Source organism: Pocillopora verrucosa, chromosome 9 (genome assembly GCF_036669915.1).
Source record: "Pocillopora verrucosa isolate sample1 chromosome 9, ASM3666991v2, whole genome shotgun sequence".
Taxonomy (NCBI): Eukaryota; Metazoa; Cnidaria; class Anthozoa; order Scleractinia; family Pocilloporidae; genus Pocillopora; species Pocillopora verrucosa.
In genome coordinates this window covers 20,085,161-20,107,519 of record NC_089320.1, presented here as the reverse complement: position 1 = coordinate 20,107,519, position 22,359 = coordinate 20,085,161, and the positions used below count along the sequence as shown (strand labels likewise).

Here is a 22,359-nt window from a genome sequence, read left to right as displayed (position 1 = left end):
ATAGAAAACTTGAGCAACAGGTCTTATTTTATTAATCTTGAGTGTTTTCAACTCCATTTCTCGACCCAGGCTAAGTTAGCACGAAAGAGAGGGCGCAATAGATTTAAAAGATTGCACTTATTAACTACTGAATGCAAGGGAGATATCTGTCAAGATTCCCAGGAGTCTTAGTATAAATATCAAGTTAAATCCTAAATATTCTATGTAGCAAGTAAGAGAGCGGCCGATAAATTGAGTCACTTGCTAATTACGAGCTTAAGGGCGATGCATATGTTGCAGTCTCGTAATGTCGACTGGTAAAGATTATTTGACAGAATTTTGAAGAATAACATCCAATTCAAATGACACAAGTCAAAATAACCAGCTGAAATCGAACAAATACAAGATGGCACGCTAAGGGGTCCTCTTTCGATTGCATCCGTTTAAAACTCATCTATAAATATAACATTCATTAGTTGAGTGCTCCCTTTCATTTAAACTTTAGTAAAAAATTTGAGGCCATTTGTCATCCTCCTGTTACCATGCCAACTGCGATGTAATTACTTTTCTTTGCTCATCAATTTTGTCTCTCATCCAAGAAGTCTCAAGTGGTACCGTGGAGGCATGGGTACGGGCCCTGCTAGAGCTTTTCGGCTTTTCTTTCTGCAATTTTCGATAACTGTTATTTTCCAGCGAAATTCAGTTTGTCATTTAATGAATCATTCTCAGACCATATATAATTTATTCCATTCATTTTACGAAATATTACATTTCATACATTTCCAAAAGAAATTCGGTTATTTCGTTGCATTTTTTTTTTTTAAGAGGTTACATCAAATCTACTGAAACACAAAGAGAAAAATTTTAAATGCAACGCTTTTAATTTCTCCTCTGTTATCCGATATAACAGAATATCAGAATTTTTCCTTTCCTTTTTCGTACCTGGTCTCCTGCAAAATGTCCAAGACTGTTTTCTCGCTTTCATACAAGTAGATGCATTCTAACGAAGACATATGAAGTTTTTTAGATTGTGCAGTTTACAAATATTCCGGCGTAAGGGCAATCCGCTTCATAATTCTTATTTCCATTTTTTTTTTGCGTGCCCTCCCTTGTATTTACCATTTCAAAGATTCTGAACGTAAGTTTTAAGTTTCATTCGGCTTTTTTCTTCTTTCTAAAGGCTAAATTTGGCCAAATTTTGTGAAATGGCACATCTATATAGCATTTGCGACTTTGGTGACAAGTTTGTATCCACAATAATCTACGCTGTTCGTTCGAAGAGAATTATCAAGTTAAAGCATCAAGATTAACGGAACTGTAAATGCCTGTGTGATGTCAAATGCAACTCGGTGTTTACTCTTGCAACGTCAAACATGAAAATTTATCTTATTTCAACGAAATATTTACCCAAATGAACAGACCCTTAAAATTGTAAATCTTCTAATAAAAGCTGTTGGTGGAACTAATCAATATTTGCGCATTCATGATGGGCTTTTCCGTTTACTCAGGCCAAGTTAAAAGATTTGACTTGTCATTTTTTGAAAAAACTTGGCCGGATGTCCACTTGAGAGTGTCACAGATAAAAGTTTTACAAATTTACCATTTTGCGCTGTGAAATATTTGACATGTATAATCCCTCAACTGCATTCAAAATCTTGAGGTTTCGCTGGTTGTCACGTCAAATCACACGCAATTCAACGATTTAAATGACAGATATTGAAAACTTACTTTTATATAATTGCACCTACACATACACAAAAAAAAATTTAATATGCAATGTTGAAAAGAAAGTTCATCTAGTTGAACTTTAGATGGCCTGAAGATCTCGTAGGAAAAGTGCTGCAATAATATACGAAATACGAAGTACATTAGTTGCCACAAAGGGTGTAATGATACCTGCCGAACTGTTCCAAATTGAATAAATTACGCAACAGCGCCCTTTAGGAGTGACCATTGGGCTTCAGTAAAAAACGGTCAGCTTTGTTTGCGGGGGATGTTAGTAACAGAACTGCAACTGACAGGACCCACGAGGTAAGTCGTATAGCTCCTATAAATTATGCTTTCAGGATGAAAATTGTTGAAAACGAAAAACAAAGAAACTGGTATGTTTCTTCGTATACAGCGAATCAGTCGGAGTAGATATTAAACAGCAAAGGCATTGTATAAGGAATCTAGAACTATTTGCTCACGTTCATCGATCGATTTATATATTTAACAGCAAAGTTTTCGATTGTCATTTAAAGTTGCCCCTTTTTAAAAGAGAATTTTGAGTCGGAATAAAACTCCAGAACCACGTTTGCGAACGAAGAGGAAAATAGATGTCTTATACAAAAGTGAAGTACAACCTATGAACTGAAAATCCATACAGATTAATTCATAATCAAAAATATTATTTTCTCCATAAAATATGACGTCGTTATGCTTTTGACTGGAATTGGTTAGGCAAAATTATACAACGACTTTAAAGAACGACATGAAAGTTTTGCTTAACAAATGAATTTGGCCAAAATCATGATTCTGCAAAAGAAAGTGATGACTAAAAAATACATTTCGGGTGACCGAAAGAAAAAAATTCCGGTTTCTCATAAATATTCTACGGTAAACAGACTTTCAGAGACAAAAATGTAATAAGATACGCCTCCATTAAGTAAGGAGTAGAGGACTATCAGTAATTTTGGTCTCCATCCCCCGATTGGGGTTTGAGAATGAACAAGAATACCTATAATGGAAACATTAATTTACGAATAGTTGATACTGCGAAAATGGCGAGTGCCACATGCTTTTTGTCTGTATATTTTGTCCATCTCTACGTGTAAGTTTTTTAATATACGTCAGTTTAGGGGGCGCAGGAGAAGGCACCGAACAATAGCAAGGTAGTATTTCTATCAGCGCAAGCGCGTAATAGATCGTTTAAATTTGTTTCTCTGCGGATAATTTTATTGATTTTAATCATTTCGCTCTTTTCAAACTTAATACAGGGTCGAAACAGTCCGTCTATCCTCACGTGCCAAGCATCAAATAAATACATTTTTCTTTTGTGTTTGTTTTTCCTCATGCAGCATTATCTCCTTTCTTTTTCAATTTACCTTTTCTAATCTTAAGCAGAAGTCAGCAAACAGCGAACACTTAGCCATCTCCTTAACAAAAATACAGGCTAAGTTCCCTCAAATCAATCGCTAGCTAATTCGTCTCTGCAAAACTCCTAGTTAGGATGAAAAAAGAGTGTTAACGTAACGTTTGGAATCTTTTGAAATTTCAATTCGCATGATTACCTTTATAGAGAAGAAAAACTTTTGGTCCCACAACAAATGGTAACTCCATAAAAACAAACAAAAACACAGAAAACATTACCAAGTTGTGGGGGGTGGGTGAAGGGGGAGAGTACTTCCCCATTTTAAAGTTAATCAGCATGGGTCTCCTTAAAAACATGGTTTTAGAGCCATTGTGGTCTGGAAATGGGTATGGATTTTCATTACTGATGGTCCTACATCGGGTATGGTTATCAAGACAAACGAAAAACCACGTGTTTGTCTTTTCAACTTCAAACGGATTAACAGAGACGTGGAAGTACCAAAGTAAATATAAACAATTTGAGTTAAATTATCAGATAGATATTGCCGATTTTTGACCTCAGCACTTACACAACTGACAAAAATCTTATTTACATCACAAAACTCAACATTTTAGAAGTCTGTTAAGAAAAAAGAAAAAAGCTTTACGGTCTGTGATCGGATGCGGAAAACGGCACGTTTTTCTCAGGAACCCGACAAAAAAAGAAGCTGTCACTTAGAAAATTCCGTTCACCACAAATTAGCCAAACAACCATCTCACAATACTAGATCGGATATGATTTTAACAACATCTGAGAAACTGACAACATCAATTCTCCTAATGAGATTACTGTTAGTAAAACAAGACTTCAACACTCAAGGGAGTGTGCATTTGAATTGTTCATCAAACGCCATTGTGTTTATTTGTCCCTGTGGAAATATCTGGTATTGATGTTGGCGGCTACTTAAAAACTGCAAACCCATAGAGGCACAGTTGTTTGCGATTCGATTTGAAAGACGCTAATGGATGTCTTTGATGGAGGTTCACTTGACAAGTGGTGTCGAATGAATCTGATCAACGAGTGTGGAAATTGTGCAGAATTTATATTATGTTAGCAAGCGGACAAATCAACAAATACCACTTTCTTTTACTCTCATAGCGGCTTTATCGGGCAAGCATTGATAGATCACAAGGTTAGTGATATTTGTTGTGGATGGGTGTTCTTAAGGAAGTATCTTAGTAATTTGGGGGTCAAGATTTCATAGAAAAGGTAAATTAAGCGAACGCTGTATATCGCCCAGCTTCTCTTCGCTTCTGTTTAATGAACAAAGTCCTAACACGAGAATCTTTTCTAAGATGGCGGTTCCCGTTTGGCGAACTTGGAAATAAGTACAAAACGGGCTGTAAGATGTATTTATTTGGACCAGTAGCTGGTATTTTTTAGCCTTACGTGTAATTTGTTTTTCTTATCAATGGTCACTCAACGGAAAACGCAAAATGGGCAAAGCTATATTCTTGTACCCAAATGTTTTATACAACCGGCTGCTAACTGCGGATTGTTTTGTAATATTTACTTTATTTCCTTGCAGCCAATAACAATACAGTAAATTAACTCACTGATAAATACATTTGAATTCAGTTTAATTTTTAGCCATGTGACATTAACATCTATCGATCGATTCTTCCAAAGGCACTTAAAGGCCCAACTTGCACGGTAAGAGGCGTGTTCTCTAGCGCTAACTTAGAGTTGAAAACACAACGCAGTTCACTAATTTCTTCTTTGACTCAACGTGTGATATTAATAATGAATGAACCTGAAATGAATTTTGAGATTCGTTTTCTTATAAAATCGAGACCAATACAGTGAAGAAAGTGAATCGAGAGTGGCCTATTTAAGCCTGATTTCAGTACTAGTACGACTAAAATCAAACCATTTCTCCATAATGTATTTCAGCTTATCTGAAAATGAACAACTCTATGCAAAATTTAACGCAAAACGTACAAATTACTTCATGGCTTTAAATTTGGAGAGGATAATTTAAAAAATTGAAATGACTGACTTTCATATCATAAACTTTAGACTTTTAAAGGCACAGTTAATAGCCTGTCAATTACAATGATTTTTATGAGAAACTGCTCAAGTTTTTGTGCCACTTGGAGTGAATCAAAATTTATTACCTAGTCAGAAAAATATTAACAGATATTTTAACAGGTTATCAAGACATCTCCCTTGTAGTACCGAATTGAAAGCCATGTGATTTATTTACTGCTTCGATCTCATTTTTACTGAAGTGTGCGAGCAGCTTATTTTTCATTTGCGGTACATCCAAGAGTAAGACACTTATGAATTAAAGCTATTGTGTCGTGTAAATTATCACAGTTGTTGATAACCTTCATTCGTAAACCGTGAATACTAAATCAAGTAGGGTCTTCTCTAAATTAAAAAAAATATCACAGCGACAGGAATATTAGGGACTTTAAAATGATTCAAACAAAGATCATGTTAAAGATTCAATTTAACTTTTGACATTCTACACTTGATCTATTTGCATGGTGAATTAAAAAAAAACCCAAATCATAGTTTTTCAAAAGCTAAATTCACAAGTCAATTGTTCCATGTGATTATCATGCTTTACTTAATCCTTATGTATTAGTTATCGAAAACTCTGGTCTTTAAGCTGACATTGAAAGTGGTTATGATGTCTTCGAATTGGTGCAAAAAGCGTAACACTGCATCGCACCGTAAGTACCACTGAGTAACAGAAGAGGTCAAAACAACAAAAACAAACACACTTTCAAAAAGAAAAAAACTTCGTCATTAGACGCCGATGACATTTTGACAAACACTATCTTGAAACTGCGGTTTATTACGTCACCCTAACATATTGGTTTGATAGAGGATAGATTTTTAAAGAAACTGAGGTGTTCCCAAGGGCTAACGCTTAAAACGTCAGTTTTAGAACTCTCTATGGTGGCCAAGTTACATAATCAACACAGTTGATTAAAAAAAAATTATATTGGTTTTAAGATGAGCTCCTACATGGCTAGGTGATGCATGTGAAGTGATGTTTTGTATATTGTCGTGATTTTGAAATCACAATTGAAAAACGGATTGTTTTTGTCTTCCAATTGCTCTAACTCGCATGATTACTTTCTTGGAAAAATTACATGGCTTAAAAAGACTGTTTCAAATAAATAAGATCTCGTGGAGATAACCGCTATCTTTTTTAAACGGTAACCTTTTTTCGCGAACTTTAAACGCCTCATGAAATGGAAACCATGCAAGTACTGTGAGGAACGAGTAGGCGGGAGTTGGCTAATACGCTTGCAATCAGTCAGTTTGAATGCCTTTTCGCAGTGTGAAGTCAAATTGAAATTACTTGTATAGAAACGAATAGAATTCGTTGCTTTTTATTTTCGTCTTGATTTCAAGTAAATACATAAACTAAGATGATTCAAAATGAAATCGTGGACTGTTAGCGGGTCAGTGGTTTGACGACATCGCAGCCTTTCATTTCTTTAAATCCTGTATTTAGGTGTATTAATGACTAGTTGGAAAGGCTGAAGAGTAGATGATATCTTGGGCATAAAACAGAAACCTGGGCAATTTTCTTATAATTTTTCCAACGTGTTTGAATAATATTACATTTATATGCTAATAATGGTTCGGAACGAATCAGTGAACTGATTTGTTTAATTTTTGATAAAAGAAGTGGAAATTGCATACTTTGTTTTGAAAACGAAATTTAAATTTTACTTGTTCTAAGAATCTCGTTGGACGATGAATTAGTAAATCTCTTCATTTAGCAAGGTTATTTGGCATCCTCTCGTTCCAAAAGTATTTCCTCTACGGTTAATGATCTCATTAACATACTATTTTTCAATGGAGCATTTTGGATCAAGCCGGGTCACTGCTGAAATTCGAATTTCGATGTCAGAGTTTGACGCTGGTTTAGTTACTAAAGCTAAGAGGAAATTTTAATAATGACCTGTCTTCAAAAATGTCAGATTTGTGAGCTTATGACAATGAACTTTGTTTGTATATGCGATGCTTCTTATCAGACAACGAACTCAGTTTCGGATCCATACAGTTATGACTTTGATTGCCTACGATATCTCCGATAAAGTCTCTCAAAAGGTGCAGGATGCGGTCGACAAAGAGCGGTACGTTGACAAAATGGCCCTTGAAGATCAAGTAAGCACTTTAACTATTGGAACACCTTCATCACTGCACTGTCTTACAGTTGTTGATGGCATAGTTAATTTATATGGTTATTGCGCTTAGAGAACTTGTCGTTTTTCGAAATCTACCGCGATGTATATCTCGCAACATCTACTAATAAGGTCTAGTAGCCAAGAAAAATGATAATAACAATTGCAATAATCAGATGGTTTGAATCGCAGGCGACAACATAATCATTTCCCTATACTCTTGACTTTTGATATTGGAGGAGATGTCGTTGCGTACGTAATGAAACCGACTATGTGAGACCCATTTGAAACTACAGCATCGAGTTTTAAGCGCTTGCTCGAAATGGCTCGTGAGTCCTCAGAGATGCAAGCCAGAATTTTCAGAGGTTTTGACGCTATTTTAATTTTTATATGATATTTGACATTTGATGTTCATCATTTACCGAAATTTCACTAAGCAAAATGAGCGTTTAGTTTTACTTTTTCAAACTTCGGCTAAAATAATTTGATTAAACTTCTTTACAATGCCACTGTATATTTAAAAACATACTTTGATCTCTGATTGTATACTAAAACTAGAAACAGTCATGAAGAACACGTTCACTTTTAATCGCTCGGATACAAGAGCCGTTAAAACGTAAAAGTGTAATATCGAAGGGGATATTGTTAACATGCCTAAACCATGAAATTCAAACTTTTTCCTATGCAAACAACAGTGCGGAAAGGTGACTTTAAATGAACTTCGAGTTCCGGCCATTCAGGAAATGAAAATTCATTGCTAACGGCTCTTGACTAACCCGTAAAGTAATTACAAGGTTTAAAATGAAAGGATGATTTTGTAGTTAGTTTTGTTTTGTAGTGATAGTTCTTATCAACTGCTGTCTACTTTTTCTATACCTAAGGAGATGATATATGGTTTTTAAAATGATTTTCAGGTAGCATATTCATTGAAAACATTTCTTTGGTTTTTGGCAAGTTTTGATTCCTTTCCATGTCAAACATAAAGTGGTCATAAAAATTCTTAAATCACGCGCTACAGAAGCCGTACCTAGTCAATGTAGTTTTGCCATTTAGCCTGGCGATAGATGGATCTAGTAGGGGTCACCCATGGGTGCCTGGAAGGGGTTCCTGAATCGATATAAAATTGCAAATTGATTATCAAATGACAAAGTAGCTTCTTCAGTTATGCAGTGCTCGATCAAGGTGTGCTAATCTCCTTATGCACAGACGGTTTTCCTAAAATCGTCCGGTGGTCTCGATAGTTCTTGTTTTGGTGACAATTCCGACGATCTATTAAATTATTAGGGGAGCATGCTTAAAAATAGTGTGAAGAAAGTTTAAGTTTAAGGGGTCAACTGGCGCTAATCGCTAATGCAAACCTTCTAATCCAAACATAAAACCACCAACTGTTATTAGACCCCGAAACGGAGCAAAATAAAAAGAATTCGAGTGAAAAGAAACAAAAGCAAATTAGTTGTGAACTAATTGGAAATGCCACCTGCAAGATGTAGATTTTGCCTGCCTAGTTGACTTGCAAACTTCAAGAAAAAAATGAAAGAAAACACTGAGCACTTTAAAGTCCTTGTAAATACTGCATACCTCGAGCATTATTTCCATTCATGGAAAGAGAGAAAGAGAGAGAGAGAGAGTGAATCAAGGAACTTTTACATAATCTATCAATGGTTTAACATGTAAGGCCCTCAATATTGCCATCAATAATTCTGCACGAAACAAGGCAAATAGAAAATTTTGCATTTCAATTTGTTTGTCCATTGTCTCTGGATTATATGAAATGTGAAATCTCCTGAAATGGTAATATTCCCCTCTGTGATTAAGATGAACAAGATTACGTTTTTCTGTGGAGGAGAAAAGGGAAATTAAATTATTACTTTTATACAGGTTTCGATTTTGTCACTTCAAAAGTATCCCTTCTTTCTTTTACGAAGAAGCTTATCTAACTTTGACGAATCCTCTCGGAACATTCCGACTGTTGAATCAGTATTTAATGTAGACTTTTGTCAGATAGGGCCGGAGGCTGTTAATAAAACGGCGATAAATGTTTCCATTTATGAAAAAAAGATCATGTTAGTCTGTCACGACCGTAAGACAGCGAAAGCATATGAACCTCCTGCGACTTTACATACCTCTAAAAGGTCACAAACAACGCGTTTCTACGCAAGTCTATATTTCAACATTATGCACGACTCTTGAAACGTGCGTTAAACAGTATGGCGAAGCCAAACACTGACCCTCACGCGGCTCAGTATTATTCATCGGGGGAAGAAAGTTCAGAGGTTCGATTAATTTCATGTGGGGGGCCTTACGTTTTTACTCCGATCTTCACCGAAACGAATCACATATTTTTTACTCTTTTAAGACCGAACTCAATATATACATTTTTGTGATCTTTTTTTTATTTATTCTTTTCAAAGAGATTTTCTTTCTTCATGCCCACTTCCATGTGTCACGAATTTTTTTGGCGATCTAAGAATAATCATAACCCGCTGTTGGACTATTAACATTTATGACCACTATGCCATGGCGAAATGTTTACGGCTAGTGACTGAATAATTAGAATGGTGTAATAACGCAATTTCAAACAAGTCATCGTCTGCAACTTGAGTTCAAAATATTGCAAGGAAGTTTACGTATAAAACTCGATTTTTTTTCAGTGACAACAGGCTTAAAAGATAAACGCTCGGTCGCAGATGTTCAATATTGTGTTTCAAATATGAGCTCAGCAGCTAAACTTTTTAAAGCCAGTTGCCGTAAATTTAATCCCGCTGAGAAATATTAACTTTAAATTGGAATCAATGACGTGGGCATCATGGTCATCAAAATATGCACAATGAGAGTTTTATTCATCTGTTTGTTCGCATGGTGTACAATCTTTTGTTTCTTCCAAACATAGCCTTTATCTTCCATTTTGTATTATTCAGAGGAGGTTTCCTGTCACCTTGTCTTCCCGAAAGCGATATATCTTCACAAAGAAATAGACATAAAAATATATTTGTATGTAAAGTTATTTCGGGGTGAACAAGGATTTGTTCAATAAAAGCTGTGAGTTAAGTTTAGATATAAACAGTGAAAAAGAGGATATTTCTGTATCACGTAGCCGTGTATTTTTTGTGAGGCACGCATTGACGAAAGGAAAATCGACGCCACTGCTACAGACCTTGTAGTATTAAGGGCTTCAGAAATTCCATTTCCAAGCTTTTCGGGAACAGTGAATTCCCTGAACGTGGTATTGAGAGGAAACCCGTTTTGTTTTTGTTTCAACTATTGCAATAATCGAATTATCGTAGGTCTGGTTTATTAAAAACAACCGGGAAAAGACTTGTGTCTATAACAAAAATTAAAATGTTTTCAGATTTGTGGACGAAAACTAAAGTGAGTACGTGCGTGTATGATTGCTACGCTTCTGACGCAGTTTTGTTTTAAGAGATAAGTACATACACACAAAAGAAATTAATGGAACCCTTATTTTCTCTTGGTACATAACACCAATGTAGATCATCAAGTATCGGAAACAATACAACCAGTAAAGTCCTTTATGAATGTGTTAGGTTGATCGCAATGCTAACAATCTATGGTTACACGAAATAGAAAGGCTCTACGTAGTCGGCTAATGTATTTACTGCGCTGACAGCGGAGCTCTTTTAAATATTTCAACTATTATGCATAATATACAGTATTTTTGGTCTTCTGCTGTGATCGTTTTTTTTTGTTTATAACCATTATCGCCTAAGAAAAGAAAGCATCACGAGAACAAAGACAAGTCTGAAACGCGAAAGTCTTTTTTTAAAGTGCATCACTTCAGTTCTTGAAAGGTAAAAGTTCGATCAAAAATTTCATCCCGTAAATTTTGCTTAAATTGTTGATGGTAGATTCACGCAATCTATTTTGCCGTTGTTAAAGTTGTCTTTGTTTTACATGAAAATGAGTTTCTAAGAAAATTGAAACGCTAAGACTGAATGCAATCGCCCACGAAAATGTTTTTCTGGGCATTGTTCGCAGCTAATAGCGAGTTTTGTCAAACGATCTGCCTTTTTCGATTCTAAATTGAACCTTAAGCGGAAAGCGATAGCATGAGTTTTTAACAGAAAAAATAAGCTGCCACTTAAGTTTTGATGTCTCTATTGCTGTGATACATTTTGTGTCAGACGTGTCTACATTGGTGAGACAGCCAAAAAAATTATCTTTTATCTAAAGACAAGGATATATAAATACTATAGCACGAGAGTGTTGCTCTACAGAGAATTATAAGGTTAACCATCTTCTTTAAGTGTGTTTCGGGGAATCTCAAGCTGTAAACTGCCATACTCTATCGATTAAAATAAATAGTTCGCCCCGACATATATCTAACTTAAAATAAACAGTCTCCGGAGGATTATTCTGGAAACGGTCATGTTGGCAGCTAGCTTCCTTTCGATCCAAAAGGATTATGCAAAATTTTTAAGACTTCCTCTCCAGATGTCATATTGTTTCCTCTTGGTTGCAGCAATGAAGTGAATCACGGACGGCTGCCAGTTATGGCGAACAAGTCGCTTTTCTTCGTCACCTTTACTTTGCTGTTTTGGACAATCAGATGCAGTTACTCTACTAACACGACCGATCTCTACATCGGGGGATTTTTTGGTGTCAATATCAAAAAAGGCGCTTGGAGTTCAGCCGCCCTTATTCCAATCTTAGAAATGGCACTGGAGCACGTGAATAACGACCCACGCATTTTAGTGGGCTATCAGCTGAAATATGTGTGGAACGATTCCAAGGTATGTAGGGGTAAAAAAGGGACAAAAGTTCGAATGTAAAATATTTACAATCTGGTAAAATTTGGTATAGACTTAATTACCCGTTGAAAATTCAAAAACACTTGGCCATATTATCTCTATGTTATGTCCAGGAGTTTAATTATGAAAGCTGAATAATAAGTTGTGTAGAGCTCAAAAGAAACACATACAATTTAGACTAAAACCGCGGAAAATCGGAGACTGTTTTTTTTTCAATTTGATTATTTGCTCATTAATTTTTGTTCAACAAAAAGTGCTTGCAAGTCGTAAAATAGCAGTAAAAACGTTTTTCTCATGAAAATTGCGGAAACAAACCTCTCGAAGGGTTCGAAATCTTTCAACCCTAAGGAGAACCAAGAAGTAGACACTTGTTGCGATACGGCACCAATTTTTAATCTCACATTTAACGATGAGCGTAATTTTCGTAGTGTGAGAGTGGATCAGGTATAAGAGCAATGCTGCGAATGATTGACACTCCTCCACACAAGATTGTTTTCCTGGGTCCCGGATGTTCTGTAGCAACAGTACCTGTTGCAGAAGCCGCCCCTTATTGGCAGGCAGTGCAGGTAAATAGTAGTAATGTGTTTTTTTTTCGTTGGCTAATATAACCCGTAGAAAAATTTTCCTTCATTTACCATTATTTAACTTGGAAAGAAAGAGAAATACAGTTCACGCCTCCAAAATATTCACTAAATAACTACTCAACTTTATTAAATTTTTCAATACATATATATTTAATTCTATATCAACCTTTCTTCGTAAATGGAATAAAGGTGATTAAATAAAATAGGATCTTGAGTTGTATTGAGGATGTGCATTAGCAAACCAGAAATTATTTTAAATTTGTTCTTTTCTCAGATTGGGTACAGCACGTCATCGCCACAATTTTCAGACAAGGAGAAGTTTCCTTTGTACTTTAGAACGAGCACCTCTGAAACAATGGAAAACCCGTCTAGAGTTGCACTTTTAAGACATTTTAAGTGGAAAAAAGTCGGCCTCATAGTACAAAACTTGGATATTTACGTACTGGTGAGATATATGAAGTACCAATATTTCTTTAACTCTTTAATGGACGTTAATACGTAGCCATTTCACAATTTGCAAATAGCTTTAAATAACTAATCCTTCCTTACAACCCACCTATTCATGTTTGCTTATGTTACTGGTACTTTACGTTACGTGTTGCAAAATCACAATCAAGACAGTTATCACACAATAACCCCCTTTTTTGCGTGTTCTTCGGTTATTTCCTTCGAAATTAAGAAAAATTTCACATTTGCCCTGGGAGCTTAACTTCTCGGCCAAATTTACATTTTTCAGAAAGTCTCTCAGCCACGGATATTATCAGCCGACGTACCAAGTGCCCGAAGGGCTTTATTCACCAAATGTACAGAATGATAAGAACTACTTATTGATTTTCTTTGTTAAAATTATTCATTGGTGGTTATTTTCATTACTTAACAGACCAAAGAGGCACTTATTCCAATGTTGGAGGAATCAAACATTACCATAATCGCAGCAGAGAGCTTCAAAAATGATCCGTCTTTAGCAGTCAAGTATTTACTCAAGGTAAAATAGAACCGAAATTGTCACGGTTCACGCAGAGCTCAAAGAGCATCTCTCCTTTAAGAAAGGGTTGACGTCGAGGGGTGGAAGGTTGGTATCGCAACAACAAAAGAGGATCCTGTGTCGCATTGTAGGCTTGTTGCTTGCTCTCGCCATGATAATGAATCTAATCTCCCACTCATTAGTTGAATTCATGTTGAGTTTAGGAGAGAGATGCGAGAATCATAATTGGTCTGATGTACGAGGACATGTTCAGGAAAGCTATGTGCACGGTAAGTTACAAACACTAAATTAAATAATTTTCCTTGCTTTTATCACTTTAAAATGCCTCACGTGTTCTTTTGTAATATTTTGAGTAGAAAGCCCTAAATAGGCGCACCTGACTTAGATTTCAAAACTTCTACCTTAAATGAATCCGTCGCATAACGTACGTTTCGCTTTTTCAGCGGTAACATCATTGCCTTTGCTCTGCAGGGGACATCAAAAGATTCTTTTCGAATGCTTTTATTTCATGATTTATTTTTAAAATTTCCAAGGCCTACAAGGAAGAAGTATATGGCAGAAAATACGTGTGGATCATAGTTGGCTGGTACAACGAGGACTGGTGGACAAAAACAGACGTGGAATGCGAAGGGGAACAGATGTTAGAGGCTGCGGGTAGTTTGATAGAAACTCAACCCTTATCTATTAGTGCTTCACAAGAACCCACAATATCAAACAGGGTATGTTGGTTGGAAATGCTTTTGAGTCACAACCACTTATTTTTAAAATTTTTTTTTTTAACATCTTTATTGACCATTACACATGTTACATACAGCAAATTAAACAGCCAAGAAAAAAAATGAAATATATGTTCAAAGTGATTTAAAGTGATAAGGTCAAAAGGGAAGGTGCGAACGGGACGCGAGGACCCATGCGAGGCACCTCCCATGGTACAAATAATAATTAAAACGCGATCGACCAAAAGACGCCAAATTTAAAAGACGCTAAAAAACTAGGGATGGCAGGGGCAGGATCGTACAATTGACCAGGTACAGGGATAGGATATGTCAAAGTGATTGTGCAAAAGGTGAAACATGTGCTCATTAACAAAGTTGCGGAAGGAAGCAGTAGTTGAAAAACTGGTAGGGGGTGAAAATTTACAGATATAGTTCCAGAGCTTAACAATACGATTAAAGTAAGAGGCCTGAAAAGTGCTAGTTTTACATACAGGAGTTTTAAGGTTATAAGAATTACTTAGTCTGGTTCGGCCGTGAGAAACAGGAGAAACAAAATCATAAACATTGAGATCAGTAAAACCATTCCGACATTTGTAAAAAAAAAACAAGATCTTTGAGTTCGCGGTCAAATGTCAGAGGAAGAAGTTTCAAAGTTAAAAGTCTGTCTCTGTATGACATCACGCCTACACGTTGTTTGAGTATCCACCTTGTGACCCTCCTTTGAACCCTTTCAATTTGAGTTTTTAATGCACTTAATGATAGATAGGAAGTTAACAGCCAAAACTTCATTAAATCAGATAGCAATATTACTGAAAAAAATGAGTTGAGCATTTTTGCAATTTTTTTTTTGAGAAAAATCAGACCATTACTATAACTGCTTTCGATGTACTTTCCACCGAGTGACGACGTAAACAAAACAAGAACTCCTCAATTTATTCATAAATATCAAAGAAAATTATATAAAGCCTAAAAAATGAACCTATAGACCTCAGGGTAAAAACAATATCGTTGAAGTTATCATCAAAGCGTTTTAAGCAGAGGCTAATTGTAAGTACTTTCCCTTTATGATGTGTCCCGGCAAAACTGTCTAAGCTTATCAGAGAAAATCCTAAACTAGATAGAAATAAGTGATGTCGTAAGTTTTGAGCTCGATAAAGAAATGAAGAAAGATGTTTTTCGTCTTTTCACGAGCGTGGAACAGAGAACAAACCGAGCTCAAAACTTACCATCTCTCTTATTTCTATCTACAAACATTACGCTATCGACATTGCTGATCCTAGCAGTATGCAGGACGCGTGTCATATACACTTTGTAATAGACCTCGCTCACCGTGGAGTCTCTGTGGCTCAGTGGTAGAGCATCGGAGCCCGGAATGCGAAGGTCTGAGGTGCGATTCCTCATGGGGACTCAGAATTTTTTCTTTGTTCCACGCTCGTGATAAGACGAAAAACATCTTTCTTCGATCTTAAACTATCCAAAGGTTTGTATCTAAGAAAAAAAGTTTCAAATTTCTTTTGCTTCTTTCAGACTGCTGCTGAACTGAAAACAGATTACGAGGACAGACTTAAAAAGCTTAACTTCACTTACAACATGTATGCAGCCTTTACGTATGACGCCGCTTGGAGTATTGCCCTTATGTTGAATAAGTCCATTCCTCTGCTTCGAGAAAAGAACAAAACCTTGGAAACGCTGAAATATGGCGATAAAGAAGCAGCTGAGATCATGAGAGATCTTCTGTTCCGTACAGACTTCTGGGGAATGTCGGTACGTACTCTAAGTCCTGCTATCGCTTTATTCCATAAACTATGTTGTTAACATTTAATAATAACCGTATGAGATTGAGAAAAATGTAGCGATTGGCCATAAAACAAAATGGCATTCTCAGCTAACCAAAGTAAAAAGAATAACGAATGCACGATCACTGTTTATAGATCATGCGTAGGGCTCAAAGAACCATAAACGTAGATATTCAAACGGAGTCTGAGTTTTTACGTCTGTGTTGCACTCTTATTCCTTTTCAATATTCCCGATGGAATCTGGATTTTCGTGAAGGGGTTTCGAGAAAATCTCTAGCCGGAGTAAACAAGTTGTGCCTTCTCTCATTCCCATTTAGGAGTTTAGTTCCTTATAAATCAAAATTAATAGGTTTTTAGGAAATTTGCCCAAGGACGATTTGCATAGAAAACATCTCACAACCAGTCTTCTAAACTTCAGAATTGAGTGAGTAGGGAGAAAGGAAATCATTATCAAATAGTTAAGCATTACAATGCAAAAGCTTCCACAATTCTGGCAGGGCCGATTTGCATTACATTACACCTTTCCAGGGTCATGTGACGTTCGACCGAAAGTATGACAGAGAGACGGTGGTGCAAATTTCTCAAAATATACGTAAGTTGGAGAAAAATGATGGCTAATCTACAGCATAATTAATTCAACTAATAAGGAAATTTTCATTGAAATAACCTGAGGTTAAACTTTAAATCAGACTGGCGTATTTCCAACTATTTCTCAACTCAGACACTGATTGGGTCATGATTACCTGAGGTCTCAAAGCGATTTGATATGCTGATCCCCAAATTGTCACCTTTTTTTTTAGTCGCCGTCGTTAAAAATTGAAATTGAATTTCTCTTCCCTAAGAAGCCTTTTGGCGGTCGTGATACGCCTAGCTTTAGAAAGCTCTGGACTACGAGAGAAGAGCTCATGATGACGTCGTGAGCTGAAAATTTACTCAAAGCCTCGTTTATTTCACATTTTTTTCGAATGCTTGCCTTATAGCTCACCCGATTATAACTTTCATTTGGATACTCTTTTGGTCTCAGTGTTTTGGGTGAACTCACGAATAAATGGAACTATTTTTCACCTTGAAAGAAAGACATGTAGGCGTATTTGCTGTAGGCCCTCCTTTCTTGCCCGTAGCAAGGTGACGCAACCGTTGAGCCCGTTCTCCTTGCCAAGTAGTTGGAGGACACAGACTACACAGCCTCTCAAAACGCTCGTTAACGTAGCCACGAATGAGTGCTACAGCGTATTTGAAAATTTCTCGCTTAACTTCAGCGCGCGATAGGGTTGATAAGGAAAAATAAGACTATAAACTGAGATAAATACTAATAATATCTATGTGATGCACAGGGGGAAAAAGGAAAAGTGTTGCCATGTTGGATATCCGTAACGGATCATTAATTCTCCTTAACGACAGTTTTGAATGGGAAGGTAAGTTTACTAAGGAACGAACTATCAGGTATAGCTTGACTATCTAAGAAAATTCAGTCACGAAACCTGTAGATAGACGGCCTTAACAGATCTGGTACAAGTGGCCTTTTAATAAGCGCCAAATGTCAAAAGGAGAATATTATTTCGTTTCCAAATGTACTCGCTCTATTCGGGAGGTTTTCAAATTGACGGAATAGACTTCTCTCTCCAACTCCTCTCGATAACTGCGCCTTGATAGGTAAATCCTTTTTCATCCAACAGAAGACTGGTCTGCCACATAGCATAAAATTAGCATTAGCTGATGGTCAGCCTTATAAGATGAGAATAGCGATAAGCCTTGTGTATACATATTCATCAGTTTCAGTTAAAAATTATGATCAGATTCCTCCATGGGAAAGAAAATCCCTCAAAAATGTGCCCCAGTCCCAACGTGTGGCTTCGTAACTCAGTTGGTTAAAGCGTCCAGCCTCAGCACGGGTTGGAAACCCGTCCGCGCCTGAACTTTTTCAGGTCTCTTTTCTGCAATTGCTTAAACTGCAGCTCAGTTACGAGTATCATTACTTGACTTGATTATCATGTTTTTTTTTGTTCAAAGGCGGCCGAATACCAGGAGATGGTGTCACAGTTATGCAAAAAGTGTTCCAAGAAAGACCCGGGACAACGGTGACCTTTTACGTGTTGGCTTGTGCTGGAATACTGTTCTGTTTGCTTTGTTTACTACTTAACTTCGTTTATCGAAAGCATAGGTACTAATGGAAACACGGTATTCTTTGTTATTATTTTTTGTTTGCTTTGATAGTATCCTTGGCATTATGAGTCATGTTCTTAAAACGTTATCTGTTGTTGGTTATCTTTTTCAGGTTCATAAAAATGTCATCTCCAAAGTTCAACAATATCACTGTCGTTGGATGTCTATTGTCATATACTGAAGTGTTTTTATCAGCTTACAGTAACTCTTCATCAGCAGAATACAATACCTCACTATGCTACGTAAGATTACTTCGGTTTTCTTTGTTTTAAAACTTATCAATGCTCATTAACAATTCTTAAAGAGCCTTGTGCTTTTCACTGTCTAGATGTTTGAGGGTAAACAGTAAAAGGTAAAGTCTGAAAACGGTACCGAGTTTGTTGCAGTTACTTCGCAATAAAACATTCTAAAACTCCTTAATCGATAGTCTGAGAAGAGCTTTACCGCAAAACAAAAGTTACATTGGAAGCTTAACTTCCTCTCCGAATTCACATCAATTTTGAAACTTAATCCAGAAAGCGATACTGTTACAAAATATGACCATGTCCAGCTTTTCATTTTGCACTCCATCATTTCCAGTATGGAAATTTATACATTCTGTTTCGGGCAAAAATGGCTTTAACCGGTAAAAATTAATATACCACGTCATAATTCATTTCTTTAATAGTTCTAAAAATGTTCTTTTACATGTACGTCGCCTTCGATTTCTACTTTCGATTTTCACATTTAATCAATAAGATGAACCTTACTTGATCGTCTCTGTTTAGATAAATGCTTGGCTACTCTCTACTGGTTTCACCCTGGCATTTGGGGGAATCTTTGTCAAGACTTGGAGAGTTTACAAAATATTTACAAACAACCAGATGAAAAGAGAGGTCAGTAAAAATTGCACATTTGAAATGCAGCGAGCAATTTATATCTCACCATTTTCTATTCCGTCTAACCAGTTTCGCCCCATCCATTTTCTCAGCAGCAATTCTGATATCCACTTGGGCCCTGCTATGAAAGAATAGCTAACCTATCTCCTCAATTTTGTAATTAATAAACAAGGAAAACCTAATTAACAGCAAGAAAAGCAATTGTAATGCTGATTGTGAAGATGAGAGATCTTAAGAGAGGAACTTTGACCAGGTGGATGGCCTTTGGGTTACCATTTGCGTTTCAATATCGAATAACTGATAATAGGTGAAGAGAAGAGGCACTTGAGATGTCACAACCAGAGTAAATCACAGAGCTCCGGTTTGTTCGCTTCATGAGAACCTCACTTAAATGTAGAACGCCTAGTTAAGTCACATTTTCAATGTTTTTTTTTTCAATCTTTTCTTCTCTACAGCTTGGAAAGCTTAGTAACATCAGTCTTTTCTTGAGGTTATGTGCTTGTTGGTTTATAGACGTTATAATTTTGTCAACTTGGGCAGCTATTGATCCACTTACGAAACAACTCAAGATGATCGACGAGGAGGTAGATACGTAATTTTTGCATTTATCTTTCTGTCTATCTCTTTCACAAGAGCATTTTTTTTCTTTTGATCGCTCGTGGAAAGGGCTCTGGTCCATTTATTAATCTAAAGCTTCTACACTTTCTTCCACAGGCTGAAGATAATGACGATGATGTTACGGAGGAGCTGCTGATTCATCAATGCACTTCTAAGTATTACGTGACGTGGATGATGTCGATCTGCGGATTCAAAGGGATTCTATTGATTTTTGGTGTTTTCCTGGCCTGGGAGACAAGAAATGTTACCTATCCTTCACTGAACGACTCCAAGAACATCGGTTTAGCAGTCTACAATGTATTCATGTTTTCGTGCTTAGCTATTGTGACTGAATTCGTGGTGACCTATCCACCTCTTCAAATTTTGGTTGTAAGATGTATCGTCTTCGTTGGGACCACGTCGACAATTTCTTTGTTATTTGTTCCAAAAGTAAGAGTTTGACTTATTTTTTCACAATCCTATTCTCAGTTTGCTTTATCGTAAATTAAGTCTCAGAGTTAAATCTCTTACCATAATGAATCGATTTTATTTGTGAGATGTTGTCTGGGAGATAGAGGGGTTAGCGAACTGTTCAAGAAAAATGCATGAAAACATCTTCATCTACATCAAAAAGAACGATAAATGGTCTTGACTACATCCTGCAAGGAGGAATATGCTCCAATCTTCAGGCGAGGTGGAATCATGCTCGAAATTATCCTCACTGTTGATGCTCTAAAGGGGCATTTTGAATGTAACCCAGGGTGCCTTGAAACAATTAAATCCAAGGTATGATGAAAATTAAATGTGATACCAAATCGATTTGCAGTGACTTGAAACTATTTTGTTTGTTGGGTGTCCAGTGAAAGATTTTGTGTTCTTTTACGGACTGTAAAATGACATCTGGCGATTTTGTATAGGATGTTTTGCAAACACCATCGGCATTCTGAAAATCAAACCCACTAGAGAATTGGGACTGAACAAAGAACGAATATAAGACTGAAAATATATTAAAACGATAGAAAGGCTCTTATCATGCAATTAAATTGTCGTTGTTGTTGTTTTATGTTTTCACAGATTCTACGCTTAGGGAAACAGAATCAGATAGATTCAATGTCTGTCACAGAACCAAGCCGGAGTGAGTTTGAAACACGCGGGGCGACTAATTCTGAAATGCGAATAGAGACGTACAAGAGCAAAAGCTAGATCTCGCGCTAGATCTCGTAGGACTCCTAAAGATCTCCGACGAAGGGAAATCATCAGTGGATGGTTAAAGTGAAATTTTCATGAGCCAAACTTGAAAAGTTGAATTAAGTATATAAAATGTTCGACGTCTAAATGGATCAAGAACGGTTTCTTCATTCAGGAATGGTTCGACAGCTCTTCCCGCCTCACTTGTGTCGAACCAAATTCAAAAATCAATCTAAACTATTTGAAAGAAGTTCTCCAGGATCAATAAAGAGAACAGCTGCGCCGACCGATCAAATTCGATGCTTGAATCAGCAAGTCAAAGCACTTCTTTTCGAGCTTGAGTTGGTCCAAATTCGAATAACCTTCGTCTCATGAAAAGTTCGGCATCCGAACTGAATGTCATTGAGCAAGGCTGAGGATAATTTGAAAATATTTAACAGTTATCTTCGTGTAGTAAGAACAACTGCTCAGACATCACCTCTTCTCAGCTGAAGATAAGACATATGAAACGAAGTTGATAAGCAATTTCGATTTTGATGGTAGAGTTTCAAATGAGCTCTTTCATGAAAATAATCGGGATCTTTCAATTTTAAAGCAGGAAAAATTTCGAGAGCCGCTACCAGACATCACTCCGTCTCTACATCTGACTCTACCCACACTGATGCATTCCTTTTTGCCTAGGGTTGATTTTTCAGTAATTCTCACCATCTCAATTTTTTAATTCTGTACAAGAATTTTCCTAGATGTATAATTTGTATGCACTGTGCAAATTTTACGATAACAACATCATCTTCAACAAAATCATATGAAAATATACAAATCAATAAACATATAACAATTTTTATTATTAAACTCTTATTCTATTGTGAGGCAATTACATCTGAAAGGATGCACGAAGATCACCGCTTGTAGCAAAAAAGATGACATGCAGCTGATTCCACGGCGCATGCACGCAGCAATGAGCTAAATTTGAACAGGATCCTTTGACACAACAAACGTGACTGTTGGGAAATCCTTATTAGTAGCCTCACAACTAAGGTTTTTGGTGACATCCAATATCGTATCCTACAGTTAATCGGAGTAATCATTGGAAATTTATAGATTACAAATTGCAAATGCAAATAGAGATATTTCCCCCATGAACGGCCGCAGCTGCTTCTTTATTTTGTATCGACAATCATCTATTCTATCGCTTGTTTTTTTTTTCAGGCTGATGCTTTTGCTTTTACTTCAGTTTTTAAGAAATAGTTGCTTTGTGAATGAAGAGAACTTACTGATTTTATAACTAACCCTAGTTGATTTAAACTGCCACTAAGATATGTCTTTTTGCTGTAATTGAATTTCTCGTTTATAATTCAGCTAGTATACTTTTCACATTAATCTCAATTCAAGACCAATTTAGCTTGACAACTGAATATAATGACTTTTATGCCGGGCCATG

General features: G+C 36.5%; 1 protein-coding gene across 1 annotated transcript; it reads left to right on the top strand.

The window, feature by feature from the left end:
• Positions 1 to 10,977: 10,977 nt before the first annotated feature.
• LOC131793697 (gamma-aminobutyric acid type B receptor subunit 1) lies at positions 10,978 to 21,704 on the top strand. The gene is made up of 16 exons (XM_059111162.2): positions 10,978 to 11,051; positions 11,723 to 11,993; positions 12,440 to 12,577; positions 12,870 to 13,040; positions 13,476 to 13,580; positions 13,784 to 13,849; positions 14,114 to 14,299; positions 15,824 to 16,060; positions 16,621 to 16,684; positions 17,427 to 17,507; positions 18,103 to 18,253; positions 18,368 to 18,497; positions 19,023 to 19,130; positions 19,589 to 19,717; positions 19,848 to 20,180; positions 20,805 to 21,704. Exons 2-16 carry the CDS (start codon positions 11,754 to 11,756, stop codon positions 20,931 to 20,933), a joined length of 2,268 nt encoding a protein of 755 aa, XP_058967145.2. The 5' UTR covers positions 10,978 to 11,051; positions 11,723 to 11,753; the 3' UTR covers positions 20,934 to 21,704.
• Positions 21,705 to 22,359: the final 655 nt, after the last annotated feature.